This window comes from Thalassophryne amazonica, chromosome 1, assembly GCF_902500255.1.
Source record: "Thalassophryne amazonica chromosome 1, fThaAma1.1, whole genome shotgun sequence".
Lineage (NCBI taxonomy): Eukaryota > Metazoa > Chordata > Actinopteri > Batrachoidiformes > Batrachoididae > Thalassophryne > Thalassophryne amazonica.
The window spans coordinates 2,154,469-2,179,070 of NC_047103.1; the positions used below are offsets into that span (position 1 = coordinate 2,154,469).

General features: G+C 44.5%; 1 protein-coding gene and 1 long non-coding RNA gene across 2 annotated transcripts in view; one reads left to right on the plus strand and one right to left on the minus strand.

Annotated features, from left to right (window-relative positions):
- On the plus strand, positions 1-24,514 carry LOC117521923. The gene is made up of 3 exons (XR_004564097.1): positions 1-11; positions 9,583-9,590; positions 24,434-24,514. It is a non-coding gene; the product is annotated as an uncharacterized LOC117521923 (long non-coding RNA).
- The window catches only part of ptprma (protein tyrosine phosphatase receptor type Ma), a 535,684-nt gene extending 511,082 nt beyond the window's left edge, over positions 1-24,602 (minus strand). The window contains exon 1 of the mRNA XM_034183087.1: positions 24,441-24,602. Within this exon, the coding sequence (XP_034038978.1) occupies positions 24,441-24,594 (154 nt within the window). The 5' untranslated portion in view covers positions 24,595-24,602. The remainder of the gene's footprint in view (positions 1-24,440) is intronic.

The following is a 24,602-nucleotide window of genomic DNA, read 5'->3' on the forward strand; positions in this document are numbered from 1 at the left end:
ACATGTTGATGGTTTGGATGAAGTAACTAATGAAAATAACTCAGACAGAACAATCGGAGAGAAAGAGTCTAACCAAATACCGGCATCACTGAAAGCAGCCAAAGATAACGATACATCTTTGGGACGGTTATGAGTAATTTTTTCTCTAATAGTCAAAATTTTGTTAGCAAAGAAAGTCATGAAGTCATTACTAGTTAAAGTTAATGGAATACTCAGCTCAATAGAGCTCTGACTCTTTGTCAGCCTGGCTACAGTGCTGAAAAGAAACCTGGGGTTGTTCTTATTTTCTTCAATTAGTGATGAGTAGAAAGATGTCCTAGCTTTACGGAGGGCTTTTTTATAGAGCAACAAACTCTTTTTCCAGGCTAAGTGAAGATCTTCTAAATTAGTGAGACGCCATTTCCTCTCCAACTTACGGGTTATCTGCTTTAAGCTACGAGTTTGGGAGTTATACCACGGAGTCAGACACTTCTGATTTAAAGCTCTCTTTTTCAGAGGAGCTACAGCATCCAAGGTTGTCTTCAATGAGGATGTAACCACACCTGTGCGTAACAACTACAGCATCAAACCACATCAGCTGTCAAACTGCATGTTAACAACTCACAGCACCAAACTACAGCATCACCAAACTACAGCATCAAACCACATCAGCTGTCAAACTGCATGTTAACAACTCACAGCACCAAACTACAACATCAAACCACATCAGATGTCAAACTGCATGTTAACAACTCACAGCACCAAACTACAGCATCAAACCACATCAGCTGTCAAACTGCATGTTAACAACTCACAGCACCAAACTACAGCATCAAACCACATCAGCTGTCAAACTGCATGTTAACAACTCACAGCACCAAACTACAACATCACCAAACTACAGCATCAAATGCCATCAGCTGTCAAACTGCATGTTAACAACTCACAACACCAAACTACAACATCACCAAACTACAGCATCAAATGCCATCAGCTGTCAAACTGCATGTTAACAACTCACAGCACCAAACTACAGCATCATCAAACTACAGCATCACCAAACTACAGCACCAAACCCCATCAGCTGTCAAACTGCATGTTAACAACCCACAGCAGCAAACTACAGCATCATCAAACTACAGCATCACCAAACTGCAGCATTAAACCCCATCAGCTGTCAAACTGCATGTTAACAACCACAGCACCAAACTACAGCTTCATCAAACTACAGCATCAAACCACATCAGCTGTCAAACTACATGTTAACAACCCACAGTATCAAACTACAGCTGTGTGAGCATCAAACTACAGAATCAAGCCACACTATCAAACTACAGCTGGGTGAGCACCAAACCACAGCGGTGTTAGCATCAAACTACAGCTGTGTGAGCATCAACTACAGCAACAAATAACATTAAACTACAGCTGTGTGACCATCTAACTACAGCTGTGTGAGCACCAAACCACAGCGGTGTTAGCATCAAACTACAGCGGCGTGAGTATCAACTACAGCAACAAACTACAGCTGTGTGAGCATTAAACTACAGCTGTGTGAGCATCAAACCACAGTATCAAACTACAGCTGTGTGAGCATCAAACCACAGAAGTGTTAGCATCAAACTACAGCTGTGTGAGCATCAAACTACAGCTGGGTGAGCATCAAACTACAGCTGTGTAAGCATCAAACTACAGAATCATCAAACTACAGCATCAAACCACATCAGCTGTCAAACTGCATGATAACAACCCACAGCACCAAACTACAGCATCATCAAACTACAGCATCAAAGCACAGTATCAAACTACAGCTGTGTGAGCATCAAACTACAGCTGGGCGAGCATCAGACTACAGCATCAAACCACAATATCGAACTACAGCTGTGCGAGCATCAAACTACAGCATCAAACCACAGCATCAAACTATAGCCGTGTGAGCATCAAACTACGGCTGGATGAGCATCAAACTACAGCTGTGTTAGCATCAAACTACAGCATCAAACTATGGCAGGGTGACCATCTAACTACAGCTGTGTTAGCATCAAACCACAGCATCAAGCTACATCTTTTCATCTTTTGTTGATTTATAATGAAAAGTTTTAAAAGATCCTCAGAAATTTTGGTTTGAGGTCATAAAAAACAAAATCCTGTTATTTAAAAAAACTGCACACATGTAAGCGGACTTTTGCATGATGACACGTGTGCGACAGAACGCAATCACAACGTGTTTGTTCTGCACAGGAACGCCGTCAGCAGATTACAGATTACAGCATTTACAGCCACTGTGATTGGTTCCTGAGTTACAACCTCGTTAGTCACTTTGTTTCCCCAAAATGAGCTCTGTGTGTGCACGCGAGGGTGAGTGAGCGAGTGTGTGTGCGTGTGTAAGTGTGTGTACATGTGTGGGTGTGTGCACGTGTTTGAGGCAGAAAAGAAGATTACTGCTGCTCGCGCTGACAGCAACGCATTTCCCGTAAGACTGAACTTCTTCCATTTAAACCAACAAGGAAAGACAGCTATGTGTGTGTGTGTGTGTGTTTGTGTATATATATCTGTGTGTCTTTGTGTGTGTCTGTGTGTGTCTGCTTGTGTTTATGTGTGTGTGTTTACACATGTATGTATCTGTGTGTGTGTGTGCATGTCTGTGTGTGTGCTCATATGTGTGTGCGCATGTGTGTCTGCGCATGTATGTGTCTATGTGCCTGTGTCTGTGTGTCTATGTGCCTGTGTCTGTGTGTATGTGTGTGTGTGTCTGCATGTCCGTGTGTGTGTATGTCTGCGTGTCTATGTGTGTTTTTGCGCGTGTGTGTGTGTCTGGGTATGTGTCTGTGTGTATCTGTGTGTGTCTGCGTGTGTGTCTGTATGTCTGCGTAGATGTGAGTGCCTGCATGTGTGTGTCTGTGTGTGTCTGCGTGTATGTCTGTGTGTGTGTCTGCATGTGTCTGTGTGTGTATGTCTTCGTGTGTCTGTGCGTGTAAGTGTCTGTCTGTGTGTCTGCGCATGTGTCTGTATGTGTCTGTGTCTGTGTGTGTATGTGTCTGTGTGTGTGTCTCTGTGTGTGTCTGTGTGTGTGTATTTGTGGGTGTATGTGTCTGTGTGTCTGTGTGTGTATGTGTGTTTATGTGTGTGTTTACACATGTATGTGTGTGTGTGTGCGCTCGCATGTGTGTCTGCGCATGTATGTGTCTATGTGTCTGTGTGTGTCTGTGTGTGTCTGTAACTGTGTTTCTGTGTGTGTCTGCATGTGAGTCTATATGTCTCTGTGTGTATCTGTGTGTATATGTCTGTGTGTGTCTGCGTGTGTGCGTGTCTGTGTGTGTGTCTGTGTTTGTGTCTGTATGTGTCTGCGTGTGTCTGTAACTGTGTTTTTGTGTGTGTCTGCATGTGAGTCTATATGTCTCTGTGTGTGTCAGTGTGTGAGTCTGTATCTGTGTGTGTCTGCATGTGTGCGTGTCTGTGTGAGTCTGGGTGTGTGTCTGCGTGTGTCTATGTGTGTTTGCGTGTATGTGTCTGTGTGTGTGTCTACATGTCTGTGAGTGTGTGTGTGTGTGCGTGTGTCTGTGCGTATCTATGTGTGTATGTGAGTGTCTGCATGTGTTTGTGTGTGTGTGTGTCTGTGTGTATTTGTCTGTGTGTGTCTGCGTACGTGTGTGTCTGTATGTGTGTGTGCGTGTGTGTATCTGTGTGTCTGCGTGTGTGCCTGTGTGTCTGCGTGTATGTGTCTGTGTGTGTGTCTACATGTCTGTGAGTGTGTGTGTGTCTGCGTGTGTCTGTGCGTATCTATGTGTGTATGTGAGTGTCTGCATGTGTTTGTGTGTGTCTGTGTGTATTTGTCTGTGTGTGTCTGCGTACATGTGTGTGTCTGTATGTGTGTGTCTGTGCGTGTAAGTGTCTGTGTGTCTGCATATGTGTGTCTGCGCGTGTCTGTATATGTGTGTCTGCATGTGTGCATGTGTGTGTCTGCGTGTGTGTCTGTATGTGTCTGTGTGTGTCTGTGTGTGTGTTTGTGTGTGTTTGTGGGTGTTATGTGTCTGTGTCTGTCTGTGTCTGCGTGTGTCTGTGCGTGTCTGCGTGTGTCTGTGTGCATTTGTCGTGTATGTGTCTGTGTGTGTGTTTGTGGGTGTATGTGTCTGTGTCTGTGTGTGTCTGCGTGTGTGTCTGTGTGTGTTTGTGGGTGTATGTGTCTGTCTGCGTGTACCTGTGTGTGTCTTTGTGTGTCTGCGTGCGTGTCTGTGTGAGTCTGGGTGTGTGTCTGCGTGTGTCTATGTGTGTCTGCGTGTCTGAGTGTGTGTCTGTATGTGTGTGTGCATGTGTGTATCTGCGTGTCTGCATGTGTCTGTGTGTCTGTGTGTATGTGTCTGTGTGTGTGTGTCTACATGTCTGTGAGTGTGTGTGTGTCTGCGTGTGTCTGTGCGTATTTATGTGTGTATGTGAGTGTCTGCATTTGTTTGTGTGTCTGTGTGTGTGTCTGCGTACATGTGTGTCTGTATGTGTGTGTGTCTGTGCGTGTGTCTGTGTGTGTCTATGTGTGTCTGCGTGTATGTGTCTGTGTGTCTGAGTGTGTGTCTGTATGTGTGTGTGCGTGTGTGTATCTGTGTGTCTGCGTGTGTCTGTGTGTATGTGTCTGTGTGTGTGTGTCTACATGTCTGTGAGTGTGTGTGTGTCTGCGTGTGTCTGTGCGTATTTATGTGTGTATGTGAGTGTCTGCATGTGTTTGTGTGTCTACGTGTGTGTCTGCGTACATGTGTGTGTCTGTATGTGTGTGTGTCTGTGCGTGTAAGTGTCTGTGTGTGTCTGCATATGTGTGTCTGCGCGTGTCTGTATATGTGTGTCTGCATGTGTGTGTCTGCGTGTGTGTCTGTATGTGTCTGTGTGTGTCTGCGTGTGTGTCTGTGTGTGTTTGTGGGTGTTCTGTGTCTGTGTCTGTCTGTGTCTATCTGCGTGTGTCTGTGCGTGTCTGCGTGTGTCTGTGTGCGTTTGTCGTGTATGTGTCTGTGTTTGTGGGTGTATTTGTCTGTGTCTGTCTGCGTGTGCCTGTGTGTGTCTGTGTTTACACATGTATGTGTCTGTGTGTGTCTGTATGTGTTTGTGTGTCTACATGTGTGTGTCTCTGTGTGTGTTTGCGTGTCTGTAACTGTGTTTCTGTGTGTGTCTGCATGTATATGTCTGTGTGTGAGTCTGTGTTTGTGTGTGTCTGTGTGTACGTTTGTGCGTGTAAGTGTCTGTCTGTGTCAGCGCATGTGTGTCTATGTGTCTGTGTGTCTGCCTGTGTGTCTGTATGTGTGTGTGTCTGTGTGTGTATGTGTGTGTCTGTGTGTTTATGTGTGTGTGTTTACACATGTATGTGTCTGTGTGTGTGTCTGTGTGCGTGTGTCTGCGCATGTATGTGTCTATCTGTCTGTGTTTGTGTCTGTATGTGTTTGTGTGTGTCTACGTGTGTGTCTGCGTGTGTGTCTGTGTGTATGTGTCTGTCTGTGTGTCTCTGTGTGTGTCTGTGTGTGTGTATTTGTGGGTGTATGTGTCTGTGTGTCTGCGTGTGAGTGTATGTGTATGTGTGTCTGTGTGTGTATGTGTGTTTATGTGTGTGTTTACACATGTATGTGTGTGTGTGTGTGTGTGCGCGCGCATGTGTGTCTGCGCATGTATGTGTCTATGTGTCTGTGTGTGTCTGTGTGTGTCTGTAACTGTGTTTCTGTGTGTGTCTGCATGTGAGTCTATATGTCTCTGTGTGTATCTGTGTGTATATGTCTGTGTGTGTCTGCGTGTGTGCGTGTCTGTGTGTGTGTCTGTGTTTGTGTCTGTATGTGTCTGCGTGTGTCTGTAACTGTGTTTTTGTGTGTGTCTGTATGTGAGTCTATATGTCTCTGTGTGTGTCTGCGTGTGTATCTGTGTGTCTGCATGTGTGCGTGTCTGTGTGAGTCTGGGTGTGTGTCTGCGTGTGTCTATGTGTGTTTGCGTGTATGTGTCTGTGTGTGTGTCTACATGTCTGTGAGTGTGTGTGTGTCTGCGTGTGTCTGTGCGTATCTATGTGTGTATGTGAGTGTCTGCATGTGTTTGTGTGTGTGTGTGTCTGTGTGTATTTGTCTGTGTGTGTCTGCGTACATGTGTGTGTCTGTATCTGTGTGTGTGTGTGCGTGTGTGTATCTGTGTGTCTGCGTGTGTGCCTGTGTGTCTGCGTGTATGTGTCTGTGTGTGTGTCTACATGTCTGTGAGTGTGTGTGTGTCTGCGTGTGTCTGTGCGTATTTATGTGTGTATGTGAGTGTCTGCATGTGTTTGTGTGTCTGTGTGTGTGTCTGCGTACATGTGTGTCTGTATGTGTGTGTCTGTGCGTGTAAGTGTCTGTGTGTGTCTATGTGTGTCTGCGTGTATGTGTCTGTGTGTCTGAGTGTGTGTCTGTATGTGTGTGTGCGTGTGTGTATCTGTGTGTCTGCGTGTGTCTGTGTGTCTGCATGTATGTGTCTGTGTGTGTGTCTACATGTCTGTGAGTGTGTGTGTCTGCGTGTGTCTGTGCGTATTTATGTGTGTATGTGAGTGTCTGCATGTGTTTGTGTGTCTACGTGTGTGTCTGCGTACATGTGTGTCTGTATGTGTGTGTGTCTGTGCGTGTGTCTGTGTGTGTCTGCATATGTGTGTCTGCGCGTGTCTGTATATGTGTGTCTGCATGTGTGTGTCTGCGTGTGTGTCTGTATGTGTCTGTGTGTGTTTGTGGGTGTTCTGTGTCTGTGTCTGTCTGTGTCTATCTGCGTGTGTCTGTGCGTGTCTGCGTGTGTCTGTGTGCGTTTGTCGTGTATGTGTCTGTGTGTGTGTTTGTGGGTGTATTTGTCTGTGTGTGTCTGTGTGTGTTTGTGGGTGTATGTGTCTGTGTCTGTCTGCGTGTGCCTGTGTGTGTCTCTGTGTGTGTCTGCGTGTCTGTAACTGTGTTTCTGTGTGTGTCTGCATGTATATGTCTGTGTGTGAGTCTGTGTTTGTGTGTGTCTGTGTGTACGTTTGTGCGTGTAAGTGTCTGTCTGTGTCAGCGCATGTGTGTCTATGTGTCTGTGTGTCTGCGTAAATGTGTGTGTCTGCCTGTGTGTCTGTATGTGTGTGTGTCTGTGTGTGTATGTGTGTGTCTGTGTGTTTATGTGTGTGTGTTTACACATGTATGTGTCTGTGTGTGTCTGTGTGCGTGTGTCTGCGCATGTATGTGTCTATCTGTCTGTGTTTGTGTCTGTATGTCTCTGTGTGTGTCTGTATGTTTGTGTGTGTCTACGTGTGTGTCTGCGTGTGTGTCTGTGTATGTGTCTGTGTGTGTGTATGTCTGCGTGTCTATGTGTGTGTTTGTGCGTGTATGTGTGTCAGAGTGTGTGCCTGTGTATCTGTGTGTGTCTGGGTGTATCTGTGTGTCTGTATGTCTGTGTATATCTCAGTGCCTGCATGTGTGCGTCTGTGTGTGTCTGCGTGTATGTATCTGTGTGTGTCTGTGTGTCTGCGCGTGTGTCTGTATGTGTCTGTGTCTGCATGTGTGTGTCTGTGTGTGTGTTTGTGGATGTATGTGTCTGTGTGTGTGTCTCTGTGTGTGTGTGTGTGTGTTTGTGGATGTATGTGTCTGTGTGTATGTGTGTGTGTGTCTGTGTGTTTATGTGTGTGTTTACACATGTAAGTGTGTGTGTGTGCGTGTCTGTGTGTGTGTGGGCGTGTGTGTCTGCGCATGTATGTGTCTATGTGTCTGTGTCTGTATGTGTCTGTCTGTGTGTGTGTGTCTGTATGTGTCTATGTGTCTGTGTTTGTGTCTGTATGTGTCTGTGTGTGTCTGTAACTGTGTTTCTGTGTGTGTCTCCATGTGAGTCTATATGTCTCTGTGTGTGTCAGTGTGTGAGTGTGTGTGTCTGTGTGTGTCTGCGTGTGTGTGTGTCTGGGTGTGTCTGCGTGTGTCTATGTGTGTGTTTGCGTGTATGTGTGTATGTGTCTGAGTGTGTGTCTGTATGTGTGTGTGTGTGTGAATCTGTGTGTCTGCGTGTACGTGTCTGTGTCTACATGTCTGTGAATGTGTGTGTCTGCGTGTGTCTGTGCGTGTCTATGTGTGCATTTGCGCATGTATGTGTGTCAGAGTGTGTCTGTGTGTATCTGTGTGTGTCTCTGTGTGTATGTGAGTGTCTGCATGTGTCTGTGTGTGTGTGTGTGTCTGCGTGTATTTGTCTGTGTGTGTCTGTATGTGTGTGTGTCTGTGTGTGTGTGTAAGCGTGTATATGTCTGTGTGTGAGTGTGTGTCTGTGTGTATGTTTGTGCGTGTAAGTGTCTGTCTGTCGGCGCATGTGTGTCTATGTGTGTCTGCGTGTGTTTCTGTGTGTGTATCTGTATGTGTCTGTGTTTGTGGGTGTAAGTGTCTGTGTGTGTCTGCATATGTCTGCATGTGTGCGTGTTTGTGGGTGTGTGTGTGTCTGCGTGTGTCTGCATATGTGTGTATTTGCGTGTTTATGTATGTGTGTGTCTGTGTGTATATGTGTGTGTGTCTGTGTATATGTCTGTGTGAGTGTGTCTGTGTGTATCTGTGTGTCTGCATGTGTCTGTGTTTCTGTGTGTGTTTGTGAGTGTGTGTCTGTGTGTGTTTGCACGTGTCTGTGTGTGTATGCACGTGTCTCTGTGTGTATCTGTGTGTGTCTGCATGTGTCTGTGTGTTTCTGCGTGTCTGCGTGTGAGTTTGCTCATGTATGTGTCTCTGTGTGTCTGCACACACAGAGACACATACTCGGTCCGATTGGAGAGGGGCCCAGAGAAAACTACAGAATCCGACATTGTTTTTGCAAAGTTACACACCGATTCAATGTTAATTTTAGTGACCACCGATTGGAGTAACCGGGTGTAGACGTGACTGCCGACGTGAATTACAATCTAACCAAATTTACGCTTAGCCTTAGCCAGCAGTTTCAAATTTCCTTCAATGTCGCCTGCTCTGGCCCCCGGAAGACAATTGACTATGGTTGCTGGTGTCGCTAACTTCACATTTCTCAAAACAGAGTCGCCAATAACCAGAGTTTGTTCCTCGGCGGGTGTCTCGCCGAGTGGGGAAAAACGGTTAGAGATGTGAACGGGTTGGTGGTGTACAGGGGGCTTCTGTTTAGGACTACGCTTCTTCCTCACAGTCACTCAGCCGCCCTGCTTTCCTGGCTGCTCGGGATCTGCTGGGGGACAGCTAACGGCAGCTAAGCTACCTTGGTCTGCACCAACTACAGGGGCCTGGATAGCTGTAGGATTTTCAAAGGTGCGGAGCCGAGTCTCCAATTCGCCCAGCCTGGCCTCCAAAGCTACGAACAAGTACCATTACTGCTAAAGGAGGCCGAGGAAGAACTAAACATTTCACACCCAGAGCAGAAAAGTGCGGGAGAGACAGGAGAAGCCGCCATGCTAAACCAGCTAAGAGCTAATAGCTGCGCTAAGCTAGCGGATTCCTAAAAACACACAAAGTGAAGAATGTGAAAATAATTTAGAGGTGATTCAGCAGAGGGAGTGCTTTAGTTAAGTCACGTGAAGATTACACTGTGAAATAAATCGTTATCTAGTTATCTAGATCAATCTAACTACGCAGATTAAACAGCTAACAGATACAGCAAAACACCGCTGTGCTCCAGAACAGGAAGTGATACAATACCGCAGTGAGAGCCAACCACCAGTAGAGGTCAGTCTACTGGTGGCTGGCTCAGACAGGGAGTGACATGTTTAGCCGCTTGTTCTCCTTGAATTGCTGGCTGTCTGAGTGGTGTCCAAAAAATGAGGTGGGCTTCATAGATAATTGGCAAAGGTTCTGGGGAAGACCTGGTCTTGTTAGGAGAGACGGCATCCATCCCACTTTGGATGGAGCAGCTCTCATCTCCAGAAATCTGACCAATTTTATTAAACCCTCCAAACCGTGACTATCCAGGGTTGGGACCAGGAAGCAGAGTTGTAGTCTTACACACCTCTCTGCAGCTTCTCTCCCCTTGCCATCCCCTCATTACCCCATCCCCGTAGAGATGGTGCCTGCTCCCAGACCACCAACAACCAATAAAAATCTATTTAAGCATAAAAATTCAAAAAGAAAAAATAATATAGCACCTTCAACTGCACCACAGACTAAAACAGTTAAATGTGGTCTATTAAACATTAGGTCTCTCTCTTCTAAGTCCCTGTTAGTAAATGATATAATAATTGATCAACATATTGATTTATTCTGCCTTACAAAAACCTGGTTACAGCAGGATGAATATGTTAGTTTAAATGAGTCAACACCCCCGAGTCACACTAACTGTCAGAATGCTCGTAGCACGGGCCGAGGGGGAGGATTAGCAGCAATCTTCCACTCCAGCTTATTAATTAATCAAAGACCCAAACAGAGCTTTAATTCATTTGAAAGCTTGACTCTTAGTCTTGTCCATCCAAATTGGAAGTCCCAAAAACCAGTTTTATTTGTTGTTATCTATCGTCCACCTGGTCGTTACTGTGAGTTTATTTGTGATTTTTCATACCTTTTGTCTGACTTAGTGCTTAGCTCAGATAAGATAATTATAGTGGGCGATTTTAACATCCACACAGATGCTGAGAATAACAGCCTCAACACTGCATTTAATCTATTATTAGACTCAACTGGCTTCGCTCAAAATGTAAATGAGTCCACCCACCACTTTAACCACACTTTAGATCTTGTTCTGACTTATGGTATGGAAATTGAAGACTTAACAGTATTCCCTGAAAATCCCCTTCTGTCTGATCATTTCTTAATAACATTTACATTTACTCTGATGGACTACCCAGCAGTGGGGAATAAGTTTCATTACAGTAGAAGTCTTTCTGAAAGCGCTGTAACTAGGTTTAAGGATATGATTCCTTCTTTGTTATGTTCTCTAATGCCATATACCAACACAGTGCAGAGTAGCTACCTAAACTCTGTGAGTGAGATAGATTATCTCGTCAATAGCTTTAACATCCTCATTGAGCACAACTTTGGATGCTGTAGCTCCTCTGAAAAAGAGAGCCTTAAATCAGAAGTGCCTGACTCCGTGGTATAACCCACAAACTTGCAGCTTAAAGCAGATAACCTGTAAGCTGGAGAGGAAATGGCGTCTCACTAATTTAGAAGATCTTCATTTAGCCTGGAAAAAGAGTCTGTTGCTCTATAAAAAAGCCCTCCGTAAAGCTAGGACATCTTACTACTCATCACTAACTGAAGAAAATAAGAACAACCCCAGGTTTCTTTTCAGCACTGTAGCCAGGCTGACAAAGAGTCAGAGCTCTATTGAGCCGAGTATTCCTTTAACTTTAACTAGTAATGACTTCATGACTTTCTTTGCAAATAAAATTTTAACTATTAGAGAAAAAATTATTCATAACCATCCCAAAGACAAATCTTTATGTTCGACTGCTTTCAGTGATGCTGGTATTTGGTTAGACTCTTTCTCTCCAATTGTTCTGTCTGAGTTATTTTCATTAGTTACTTCCTCCAAACCATCAACATGTTTATTAGACCTCATTCCTACCAGGCTGCTCAAGGAAGCCCTACCATTATTTAATGCTTCGATCTTAAATATGATCAATCTATCTTTATTAGTTGGCTATGTACCACAGGCTTTTAAGGTGGCAGTAATTAAACCATTACTTAAAAAGCCATCACTTGACCCAGCTATCTTAGCTAATTATAGGCCAATCTCCAACCTTCCTTTTCTCTCAAAAATTCTTGAAAGGGTAGTTGTAAAACAGCTAACTGATCATCTGCAGAGGAATGGTCTATTTGAAGAGTTTCACACACAGACACAGACACATGCAGACACTCACATACACACAGAGACACACACAGATACACACAGACACACATACATGCGCAAATGCACACATAGACACGCACAGACACACGCAGACACACACACATTCACAGACATGTAGACACAGACACATACAAGCAGACACACAGATACACACACACACACACACACATACAGACACATACACGCAAACACACACATAGACACACGCAGACACACCCAGACACGCACACAAGCAGACACACACAGACACACACACTCACACACTGACACACAGAGACATATAGACTCACATGCAGACACACACAGAAACACAGTTACAGACACACACAGACACATACAGACACAAACACAGACACATAGACACATACAGACACACACACACAGACACACACACACGCAGACACACACAGACATATACACACAGACACACACAGAGACATACAGACTCACATGCAGACACACACACACACACACACACACACAGACACATACAGACACATAGACACATACATGCGCAGACACACACGCCCACACACACACAGACACACACACAGACACGCACACACACACACTTACATGTGTAAACACACACATAAACACACAGACACACACACACATACACACAGACACACAGACACATACACCCACAAACACACACACACAGAGACACACGCACAGACACACAGACACATACATCCACAAACACACACACATACAGACACACGCGCAGACACACAGACACACACATGCAGGCACTGACATATACACAGACATACAGACACACACAGATACACCCAGACACACACAGATACATAGACACACACTCTGACACACACACGCGCACAAACACACACATAGACACGCAGACATACACACACACAGACACATACACACAGACACACACGCAGACACACACGTAGACACACACAAACACATACAGACACACACAGAGACATACAGACACAAACACAGACAGATAGACACATACATGCGCAGACACACGCACACAGACACACACGCACACACACAGACACATACATGTGTAAACACACACACATAAACACACAGACACACACATACACACTCACAAACACACACAGAAACACAGACACATGCAGACACACACACTCACACAGACACACACAGACATATACACATACACAGACACACACACATATACACACAGACACACACATACATAAACACGCAAATACACACATACACAGTCACACATGCAGACATTTGCAGACACACACACGCACACAGACAGACGTGCAGACACACAAACACACACATCCGCAAACACACACACATGCAGACATTTGCAGACACACACAGACACTTACACCCACAAACACAGACACATACAGATACACACACAGAAACACACACAGACACACATAGACACACATGCGCCGACAGACACTTACACGCACAAACGTACACACAGACACACACTCACACACAGACATATACACGCTTACACACACAGACACACACACACGCAGACACACACAGACACGCAGACTCACACACTGACACAGACAGACATATACACGCAGACACATACAGACTCACATGCAGACACACACACAGACACACACGTAGACACACACAAACATACAGACACACACACACAGAGACATACAGACACATACATGGGCAGACACACGCACACAGACACACACGCACACACAGACACATACACACACAAAGACACGCAGACACACACACACATACAGACACACAGGCAGACACACACATTTGCGCAGACACACAGACACATACAGACACCCATAGACACACATGCAGACACACACAGATACACACAGACACACACTCTGACACACATACACGCGCAAACACACATACACGCAGACACGTCTGTGTGTTTGTCATGCATCTGCCTGTGTGTGTGTTTGTGGGTGTATGTGTCTGTGTGTCTGCATGTGGGTGCATGTGTGTGTGTCTGTGTGTGTTTATGTGTGTGTGTTTACACAAGTATGTGTCTGTGTGTGTAAGCGTGTATATGTCTGTGTGTGAGTCTGTGTCTGTGTACGTTTGTGCGTGTAAGTGTCTGCCTGTGTTAGCGCATGTGTGTCTATGTGTGTCTGCATGTGTTTCTGAGTGTGTCTGTATGTGTCTGTGTGTCTATGTGTATGTGCATGTGTGTGTCTTTGTGTGTCTGTGTGTGTGTTTGTGTGTGTGTATCTGTGTGTTTACACATGTATGTGTCTATGTGTCTGTGTTTGTGTCTGTCTGTATGTGTTTGTGTGTGTGTCTGCGTGTGTCTGGAACTGTGTTTCTGTGTGTGTGTCTGCGCATGTCTATGTGTGTGTTTGCGTGTGTATGTGTCAGAGTGTGTGTCTGTATGTCTCTGTGTATGTGAGTGTCTGCATGTGTGTGTCTGTGTGTGTCTGTGTGTGTGTCTGTGTTTGCGTAAATGTGTGTGTCTGTGGGTGTCTGTATGTGTCTGTGTGTCTGCGTAAATGTGTGTGTGTCTGCGTGTGTCTGTGAGTGTAAGTGTGTGTGTCTGCATGTGTGTGTCTGTGTGTCTGCGAGTGTGTCTGTGTGTGTCTGTGGGTGTCTGTATGTGTCTGTGTGTCTGCGTAAATGTGTGTGTGTCTGCATGTGTGTGTCTGTGTGTCTGCGAGTGTGTCTGTGTCTATGCGTGTGTCTGTCTGTGTGTGTGTGTCTGTATGTGTCTGTGTGTGTCTTCGTGTGTGTCTGTGTGTGTATGTGGGTGTATGTGTCTGTGGGTGTATGTGTCTGTGTGTGTCTTCGCGTGTGTCTGTGTGTTTGTCGTGTAGGTGTCTGTGCGTGTGCCTGTGTGTGTCTGTGTCTGTGTGCATGTGTCTGCGCATGTATGCGTCTAAGTGCCTGTGTTTGTGTCTGTATGTCTGTGTATGTGTCTGTGTGTCTGCGTGTGTCTGTGTCTGTGTGTGTTTGCGTGTGTGCTTGCACGTGTATGTGTCTGTCTGCATGTATTTGTGTGTGTCTGAGTGTCTCTGTGTGTGTCTGTGTGTGTGCATGTGTGTCTGTGTCTGTGTGCATGTGTCTGCGCATCAAATTTTGCCAGAAACTGGGCGACAGCCAGGTGGAAACCATTCGGATTATTCAGACGGCTTTCGGTGACGATCCTCTGGGCATCACACAGATTAAGGAGCGGTACAACCGGTTTAAAGACGGCCGCACAACGGTGGAGAGCGAGCCGCTCTCCGGGCAGCCATCAACATGCTGAAATGACCGGATCATTCCAAAGTGAACGCTGTGGTGATGTGGGACCGTCGTGTGACTATCCGAAAAATTGCGGAAGAGGTGGACATCATCATTTTTTCGGCACATTCCACTGTGACAGAAGATTTTGCCATGAAAAGAGTGGCGGTGAAATTCATCGGCATGAAGCTGATGGCGTAGCAACAGTGCCTCCGTCTTGAAGCCTCACAGGACATGTAGTGACATGCCCAGCTCTTCCACAATTTTCAGATAGTCACACGACGGTCCCGCATCACCACAGCATTCACTTTGGAAATGATCTGGTCATTTCAGCATGTTGATGGCCGACCGGAGCGCGGCTCACTCTCCACCGTTGTGCCGACGTCTTTAAACCCGTTGTACCGCTCCTTAATCTGTGTGATGCCCAGAGGATCGTCACCAAAAGCCGTCTGAATAATCCGAATGGTTTCCATCTGGCTGTCGCTCAGTTTCTGGCAAAATTTGATGCAGTCGTGCTGCTCCAGTTGTTCTGCCATTTCCTTGCAAAGAAAAAACGACGAGAGACTCCACCCATCCTCACACAAAGGCTGCTTACAAGCAAATGACGCAATCGACAGGCGTGAAAAAAATCACACATGCGCACGAAGGTTCAAGGCTGGCTCATGCAAGCACACGTGATTCAAATCCACCAGGTTTTTGCAAAAAAATAAAAAGGTCGGATACTTTTCTAACAGACCTCGTATGTCTGTATGTGTCTGTTTGTGTCTGTTTGTCTTTGTGTGTGTGTCTGCGTGTATATGTCTGTGTGTCTGCATGTGTGTCTGCGTGTGTCTTTGTGTGTGTGTCTGTGTGTATATGTCTGTGTGTGTATGTGTGTGTGTCTGTAGGTGTCTGTGTGTATCTGTGTGTGTGTCTGTATATATATCTGTGTATGTGACTGCGTGTGTGTGTGTGTGTGCGTGTCTTCCTGTGGATGTCATGTTTAGGACTGTGTTCTGTGTGCCACATACACCACACTGTGGAACCTTGCGGCCTGATGGAACCCACCCCCCAATCTATCTGCTGTCATTTTATGTGGTTCAGGTATCTCAGTGGATCAAGAGTTCGGCTACAAATATAAATACTGCTTCATCTGCTTCACGCTGCAGAATCTGAGGAGCTTCAGAGCCAATGTCTTTTTATGACATCACACAAAGGAGTCTTAACTGCCACAGTCCTCCAACCTGTAGGTGGCAGTAGTGAATTTCATGGCGCATCAGCACCATCAAATTTTTGTTTGAGATTCCACATAGTGCTCCTGCACGTTAGCAAAACAGAGCCATGTGTGAACGTACACAAAGTTTTTGTTTGTCCTTGTCACACTCCAGCGATGCTGAGAGCTCCCTCTGCTGGCTCTTCATGTGTTCACATGCATGTGTAAACGGCTTTTGAACCGCAAACACATCAACTAAACCAGATTCTTCAGACTGGTTTTTAAGTGCTGTTCTCAAAAACGATTTGTTTAGAGCCTGCTGTCAATCAAGATTGTCTTTCGGACGATGTGCTCCATATTAACAACAAACTAAAACTCAGGTTTATAACGTGGGTCCAATTTAAACCTGAATGACCTCACTCACACACACACACACACACACACACACACACACACACACACACACACACACACACACACACACACACACACACACACACTCTCACTCTGTGTATATGAAGCTCGCTCAACCAGCCTCCTTGCGGTGCGAGGTTAGTTAGATTTAATGACCTGCATCGCCCTGCTGCACAACACTTGTGTCCGTGAGTGTGTTTGCATCTGTGTGTATGTGCGCATGTATATGTTTGTGTGTGTGTGTGTAAGAGAAGCACACAATCTCAGCATGTTTTCATAGATTTCAGGGGACCTCATATTAATTTAGTCTGTAGTTTAGCAAAAGACGAATCATGATTCTGATCCTGATTCTGACCAAACACCAGTTTTTGTCTCCCAGTGTAAGTCCCCACAACACATCCAAAGTCATGTTCACACACACAGACCTCCTTGACTGTTCAGAAGGAGGTGATGAACTTCTTTCTTTTTCTGTTATTAATTCCTCTCCTTTCCTATTTCACACATCCTTTCGTACCATCCTTTATTTTCCCTCTTTTCCTTTCTTCTCCTTCTAGCCTCCTATTGTTCTTCCCTCACTCCTCCTTCCCCTTTATGTTCCTCCTTCTCTCCATTTCTGTTATTCCTTTCCTCTCAACTCCTCCTCTCTTTCTGCTGAGCTTTCCTGCTCCTTTTCACCTTGTCTCCTCCCACCATCTCTTCTCTCCTTCTACGTACTTTTATACCTGTCTTACACTTCCTTTTCTCCTCCTTCCTTTTCATTTACTCTTCTACTTCTACCTTTCCTTACTCCTCTTTCCGGCCCTCAATTCCTCCTGTTGTCCTCAGTCCTTCCTCTTTCTTTGCTCCACGTTCTCATCTTTCTTCTCCTCCTGCAGTCCTCCTCCTCTCCACTTTTACTCCCTCCATCTCATTTCATCCTCTACTCCATCCACCCCTAACCTTCCTCCTCCTCTATCGCCTTCCCCCATCTTCCTCCTCTCCTCTCTGCAGCTCCTCTTCTCCTGTCTTCTTCTCCATTACTCCTCCCCTCCCTCCTCTCCTTTCTTCCTGTGCTGCCTCCTCCTCTTGTTGTCGTATAAATCACATTAAATACCAAACTAACACCTCCTCTGTGCATGTCCTCGCCGGGCCTGTCTTTCACGTGATTGGCTCAGTGATTTAAGAGTGCTGCATTCTCATTCGTCAGCGGCTTTAACCTTTGTGAGCATGTGACAAACGACATCACACAGACTCTGTCTTATCAGAGCGGCTCGGTGGTGAACTCTCGCTGTCCGTCCATAACTCACCGCCGCTCAATACCAGATAACACGTGCACACACACACGTGCACACCTCTCAAAGCCTTCAGTGGGTTTTGTTTTTTCCAGACTCGTTTCAGGTGAATTTTTTTGTCTGAAGCCGCCGTCTCACTCTGCGCTAACACTCTGTTCTCTGTCTGACAACTTTCTGATGCTGAAAAATGATCATTTTTAATACTTCACACATTTTTCAGGAATAAGTGAAGGATGTATTCAAAAAGTTCTTTTGTGCTTTGTTCTGCTCCCACAGTTAAACTGTGTTACAGGGTGTTACAATGAGGTTGCTGTCAGCAGCAGACAGTGTGTGTTACTGCATGTTATCATGTGTTACCATGTGGTACTGTGTGTTACAGTGTGTTCAATCAATCAATCAATTTTATTTATATAGCGCCAAATCACAACAAACAGTTGCCCCAAGGCGCTTTATATTGTAAGGCAAGGCCATACAATAATTATGTAAAAACCCCAACGGTCAAAACAACCCCCTGTGAGCAAGCACTTGGCAACAGTGGGAAGGAAAAACTCCCTTTTAACAGGAAGAAACCTCCAGCAGAACCAGGCTCAGTGAGGGGCAGTCTTCTGCTGGGACTGGTTGGGGCTGAGGGAGAGAACCAGGAAAAAGACATGCTGTGGAGGGGAGCAGAGATCAATCACTAATGATTAAATGCAGAGTGGTGAATACAGAGCAAAAAGAGAAAGAAACAGTGCATCATGGGAACCCCCCACCAGTCTAAGTCTATAGCAGCATAACTAAGGGATGGTTCAGGGTCACCTGATCCAGCCCTAACTATAAGCTTTAGCAAAAAGGAAAGTTTTAAGCCTAATCTTAAAAGTAGAGAGGGTGTCTGTCTCCCTGATCTGAATTGGGAGCTGGTTCCACAGGAGAGGAGCCTGAAAGCTGAAGGCTCTGCCTCCCATTCTACTCTTACAAACCCTAGGAACTACAAGTAAGCCCGCAGTCTGAGAGCGAAGCGCTCTATTGGGGTGATATGGTACTACGAGGTCCCTAAGATAAGATGGGACCTGATTATTCAAAACCTTATAAGTAAGAAGAAGAATTTTAAATTCTATTCTAGAATTAACAGGAAGCCAATGAAGAGAGGCAAATATGGGTGAGATATGCTCTCTCCTTCTAGTCCCCGTCAGTACTCTAGCTGCAGCATTTTGAATTAACTGAAGGCTTTTCAGGGAACTTTTAGGACAACCTGATAATAATGAATTACAACAGTCCAGCCTAGAGGAAATAAATGCATGAATTAGTTTTTCAGCATCACTCTGAGACAAGACCTTTCTAATTTTAGAGATATTGCGTAAATGCAAAAAAGCAGTCTTACATATTTGTTTAATATGCGCTTTGAATGACATATCCTGATCAAAAATGACTCCAAGATTTCTCACAGTATTACTAGAGGTCAGGGTAATGCCATCCAGAGTAAGGATCTGGTTAGACACCATGTTTCTAAGATTTGTGGGGCCAAGTACAATAACTTCAGTTTTATCTGAGTTTAAAAGCAGGAAATTAGAGGTCATCCATGTCCTTATGTCTGTAAGACAATCCTGCAGTTTAGCTAATTGGTGTGTGTCCTCTGGCTTCATGGATAGATAAAGCTGGGTATCATCTGCGTAACAATGAAAATTTAAGCAATACCGTCTAATAATACTGCCTAAGGGAAGCATGTATAAAGTGAATAAAATTGGTCTTAGTCTGTGAAGAAGATTCCCCATTTACATGAACAAATTGTAATCTATTAGATAAATATGATTCAAACCACCGCAGCGCAGTGCCTTTAAAACCTATGGCATGCTCTAATCTCTGTAATAAAATGTTATGGTCAACAGTATCAAAAGCAGCACTGAGGTCTAACAGAACAAGCACAGAGATGAGTCCACTGTCTGAGGCCATAAGAAGATCATTTGTAACCTTCACTAATGCTGTTTCTGTACTATGATGAATTCTAAAACCTGACTGAAACTCTTCAAATAGACCATTCCTCTGCAGATGATCAGTTAGCTGTTTTACAACTACCCTTCCAAGAATTTTTGAGAGAAAAGGAAGGTTGGAGATTGGCCTATAATTAGCTAAGATAGCTGGGTCAAGTGATGGCTTTTTAAGTAATGGTTTAATTACTGCCACCTTAAAAGCCTGTGGTACATAGCCAACTAATAAAGATAGATTGATCATATTTAAGATCAAAGCATTAAATAATGGTAGGGCGTCCTTGAGCAGCCTGGTAGGAATGGGGTCTAATAAACATGTTGATGGTTTGGATGAAGTAACTAATGAAAATAACTCAGACAGAACAATCTGAGAGAAAGAGTCTAACCAAATACCGGCATCACTGAAAGCAGCCAAAGATAATGATACGTCTTTGGGATGGTTATGAGTAATTTTTTCTCTAATAGTTAAAATTTTATTAGCAAAGAAAGTCATGAAGTCATTACTAGTTAAAGTTAAAGGAATACTCGGCTCAATAGAGCTCTGACTCTTTGTCAGCCTGGCTACAATGCTGAAAAGAAACCTGGGGTTGTTCTTATTTTCTTCAATTAGTGATGAGCAGTAAGATGTCCTAACTTTACAGAGGGCTTTTTTATAGAGCAACAGACTCTTTTTCCAGGCTAAGTGAAGATCTTCTAAATTACTGAGACGCCATTTCCTCTCCAACTTACGGGTTATCTGCTTTAAGCTGCGAGTTTGTGAGTTATACCACGGAGTCAGGCACTTCTGATTTAAAGCTCTCTTTTTCAGAGGAGCTACAGCATCCAAAGTTGTCTTCAATGAGGATGTAAAACTATTGACGAGATACTCTATCTCACTTACAGAGTTTAGGTAGCTACTCTGCACTGTGTTGGTATATGGCATTAGGGAACATAAAGAAGGAAACATATCCTTAAACCTAGTTACAGCGCTTTCTGAAAGACTTCTAGTGTAATGAAACTTATTCCCCACTGCTGGGTAGTCCATCAGAGTAAATGTAAATGTTATTAAGAAATGATCAGACAGAAGGGAGTTTTCAGGGAATACTGTTAAGTCTTCAATTTCCATACCATAAGTCAGAACAAGATCTAAGATATGATTAAAGTGGTGGGTGGACTCATTTACATTTTGAGCAAAGCCAATTGAGTCTAATAATAGATTAAATGCAGTGTTGAGGCTGTCATTCTCAGCATCTGTGTGGATGTTAAAATCGCCCACTATAATTATCTTATCTGAGCTAAGCACTAAGTCAGACAAAAGTTCTGAAAATTCACAGAGAAACTCACAGTAACGACCAGGTGGACGATAGATAATAACAAATAAAACTGGTTTTTGGGACTTCCAATTTGGATGGACAAGACTAAGAGTCAAGCTTTCAAATGAATTAAAGCTCTGTCTGGGTTTTTGATTAATTAATAAGCTGGAATGGAAGATTGCTGCTAATCCTCCGCCTCGGCCTGTGCTACGAGCGTTCTGGAAGTTAGTGTGACTCGGGGGTGTTGACTCATTTAAACTAACATATTCATCCTGCTGTAACCAGGTTTCTGTAAGGCAGAATAAATCAATATGTTGATCAATTATTATATCATTTACCAACAGGGACTTAGAAGAGAGAGACCTAATGTTTAATAGACCACATTTAACTGTTTTAGTCTGTGGTGCAGTTGAAGGTGCTATATTATTTTTTCTTTTTGAATTTTTATGCTTAAATAGATTTTTGCTGGTTATTGGTGGTCTGGGAGCAGGCACCGTCTCTACAGGGATGGGGTAATGAGGGGATGGCAGGGGGAGAGAAGCTGCAGAGAGGTGTGTAAGACTACAACTCTGCTTCCTGGTCCCAACCCTGGATAGTCACGGTTTGGAGGATTTAAGAAAATTGGCCAGATTTCTAGAAATGAGAGCTGCTCCATCCAAAGTGGGATGGATGCCGTCTCTCCTAACAAGACCAGGTTTTCCCCAGAAGCTTTGCCAATTATCTATGAAGCCCACCTCATTTTTTGGACACCACTCAGACAGCCAGCAATTCAAGGAGAACAAGCGGCTAAACATGTCACTCCCGGTCCGATTGGGGAGGGGCCCAGAGAAAACTACAGAGTCCGACATTGTTTTTGCAAAGTTACACACCGATTCAATGTTAATTTTAGTGACCTCCGATTGGCGTAACCGGGTGTCATTACTGCCGACGTGAATTACAATCTTACCAAATTTACGCTTAGCCTTAGCCAGCAGTTTCAAATTTCCTTCAATGTCGCCTGCTCTGGCCCCCGGAAGACAATTGACGATGGTTGCTGGTGTCGCTAACTTCACATTTCTCAAAACAGAGTCGCCAATAACCAGAGTTTGTTCCTCGGCGGGTGTGTCGCCGAGTGGGGAAAAACGGTTAGAAATGTGAACAGGTTGGCGGTGTACACGGGGCTTCTGTTTAGGGCTACGCTTCCTCCTCACAGTCACCCAGTCGGCCTGCTTTCCCGGCTGCTCGGGATCTGCCAGAGGGAAACTAACAGCGGCTAAGCTACCTTCGTCCGCACCGACTACAGAGGCCTGGCTAGCTGTAGAATTTTCCACGGTGCGGAGCCGAGTCTCCAATTCACCCAGCCTGGCCTCCAAAGCTACGAATAAGCTACACTTATTACAAGTACCATTACTACTAAAGGAGACCGAGGAATAACTAAACATTTCACACCCAGAGCAGAAAAGTGCGGGAGAGACAGGAGAAGCCGCCATGCTAAACCGGCTAAGAGCTAGTAGCTGCGCTAAGCTAGCGGATTCCTAAAAACACGCAAAGTGAATAACGTGTAAATAATTTAGAGGTGATTCAGCAGAGGGAGTGCTTTAGTTAAGGCACGTGAAGATTACACTGTGAAACAAATTGTTATCTAGTTAACTAGATCAATCTAACTGCGCCTATTAAACAGCTAACAGATACAGCAAAACACCGCTGTGCTCCGGAACAGGAAGTGATACAATACCGCAGTGACAGCCAACCACCAGTAGAGGCAAGCAAGAGCCTGAGATCTGTTGCACTGTAATACTGTGTGTTGCAGTATGTTACCACATGTTGCAGTGTGCTACAGCATGTTACCACATGTTGCAGTGTGTTGCAGGATGTTGCAGTGTGTTACAGGTTGCAGTGTGTTACCGTGTCTTCCACCGTGTTACAGTGTTGCTGTGTGTTACAGCATGTTACAGCATGCTGTCGTGTGTTACAGTGTGTTGCAGTGCATTACAGTGTGTTACTCTGTGCTGCAGTATATTACAGCATGTTGTATTGTGTTACAGTGGTTTCAGTATGTTATAGTGTGTTGCTGCATTTTACAGCATGTTGCAGTGTGTTACAGTATGTTGCAGTGTATTACAATGTATTACAGTGTTACAGTGTTATAGTGCATTACAGTGTGTTGCAGTGTATTACAGTGTGTTTCAGTGTGTTGCAGTGTATTACAGTATATTACAGTGTGTTTCAGTGTGTTGCAGTGTATTACAGTGTGTTACAGCATGTTATAGTGTGTTACACTATGTTGCAGTGTATTACAATGTATTACAGTGTTACAGTGTGTTATAGTGCGTTACAGTGTGTTGCAGTGTATTACAGTGTGTTTCAGTGTGTTGCAGTGTATTACAGTGTGTTACAGTATGCTGCAGTGTATTACAATGTATTACAGTGTTACAGTGTGTTATAGTGTGTCGCAGTGTGTTGCAGTGTATTACAATGCATTACAGTGTTTCAGTGTGTCGCAGTGTGTTACAGTATATTAGTGTGTTTCAGTGTGTTGCTGCATGTTACAGCATGTTTCAATGTGTTACAGTGTGTTGCAGCGTGTTACAGTATGTTGCAGTGTGTCACAGTGTGGTGCAGTGTATTACCGTGTTACAACACAGTAATACACTGTAAATCATGATAACACACTACAACACACTAACACATGGTAACTCACGATAACACACCGCAACATGCTGTAATACATGGTAACACACAGTAATACACTGTAACTCACGATAACACCCTGCAACACACTGTTACATTTGATAACATGCTGTAACATGCTGTAACACACGGTATCTCACAAAAACACATAGTGATACATTGTAACACAGCAGTAATACATTGTAACACAGCAGTACACACTGTAACACACTGCAACCCATGAGTTACTGTGTGTTGCAGTGTGTTACAGTACATATTACTGTGTGTTAAAGTGTGTTTGTCATGTTTTGTGTGTTGTCACAGCTAAGAGTATAGAGCTGATGCTAATTAGTATCCATCTATGAACTAAAAACAAATTTGGATTTGGGAATGTTTCTCTCAGAAGTCTGTTCTCTGGTTCTGGTCCTGGCTCTGTCTGAACAGCATTGAGTCTGAAGCAGACTGCAATTAGATTTTTTTTTTTCAACTGATGATTTTGTAGAACTGGACTTTGAGCTCAGGACTCAGGTTCCCACCACAGTGAAGGAACAGCGGCTGCAACATATGGCCAGATGGTGAGTTTTCTTCATTCAGGCGAAAGACAGACAGACAGACAGACAGACAGAGAGAGAGAGAGACAGAGAGACAGAGACAGAGAGAGACAGAGAGACAGAGAGAGAGAGACAGGCAGTACCTGCAGGGATCCAGGGGTGGCTGGAAGGTCGGTCTCTGGTGTCTCCCTGCTCCCAGTCAAAGTCGTCATCTTTGGATTGGACCAGATGACACTCTGGACTATGACCAGACAGACAGGCTGAGAAGAAGACAGACAGCTGATCAATACGACACATTTTTTAAA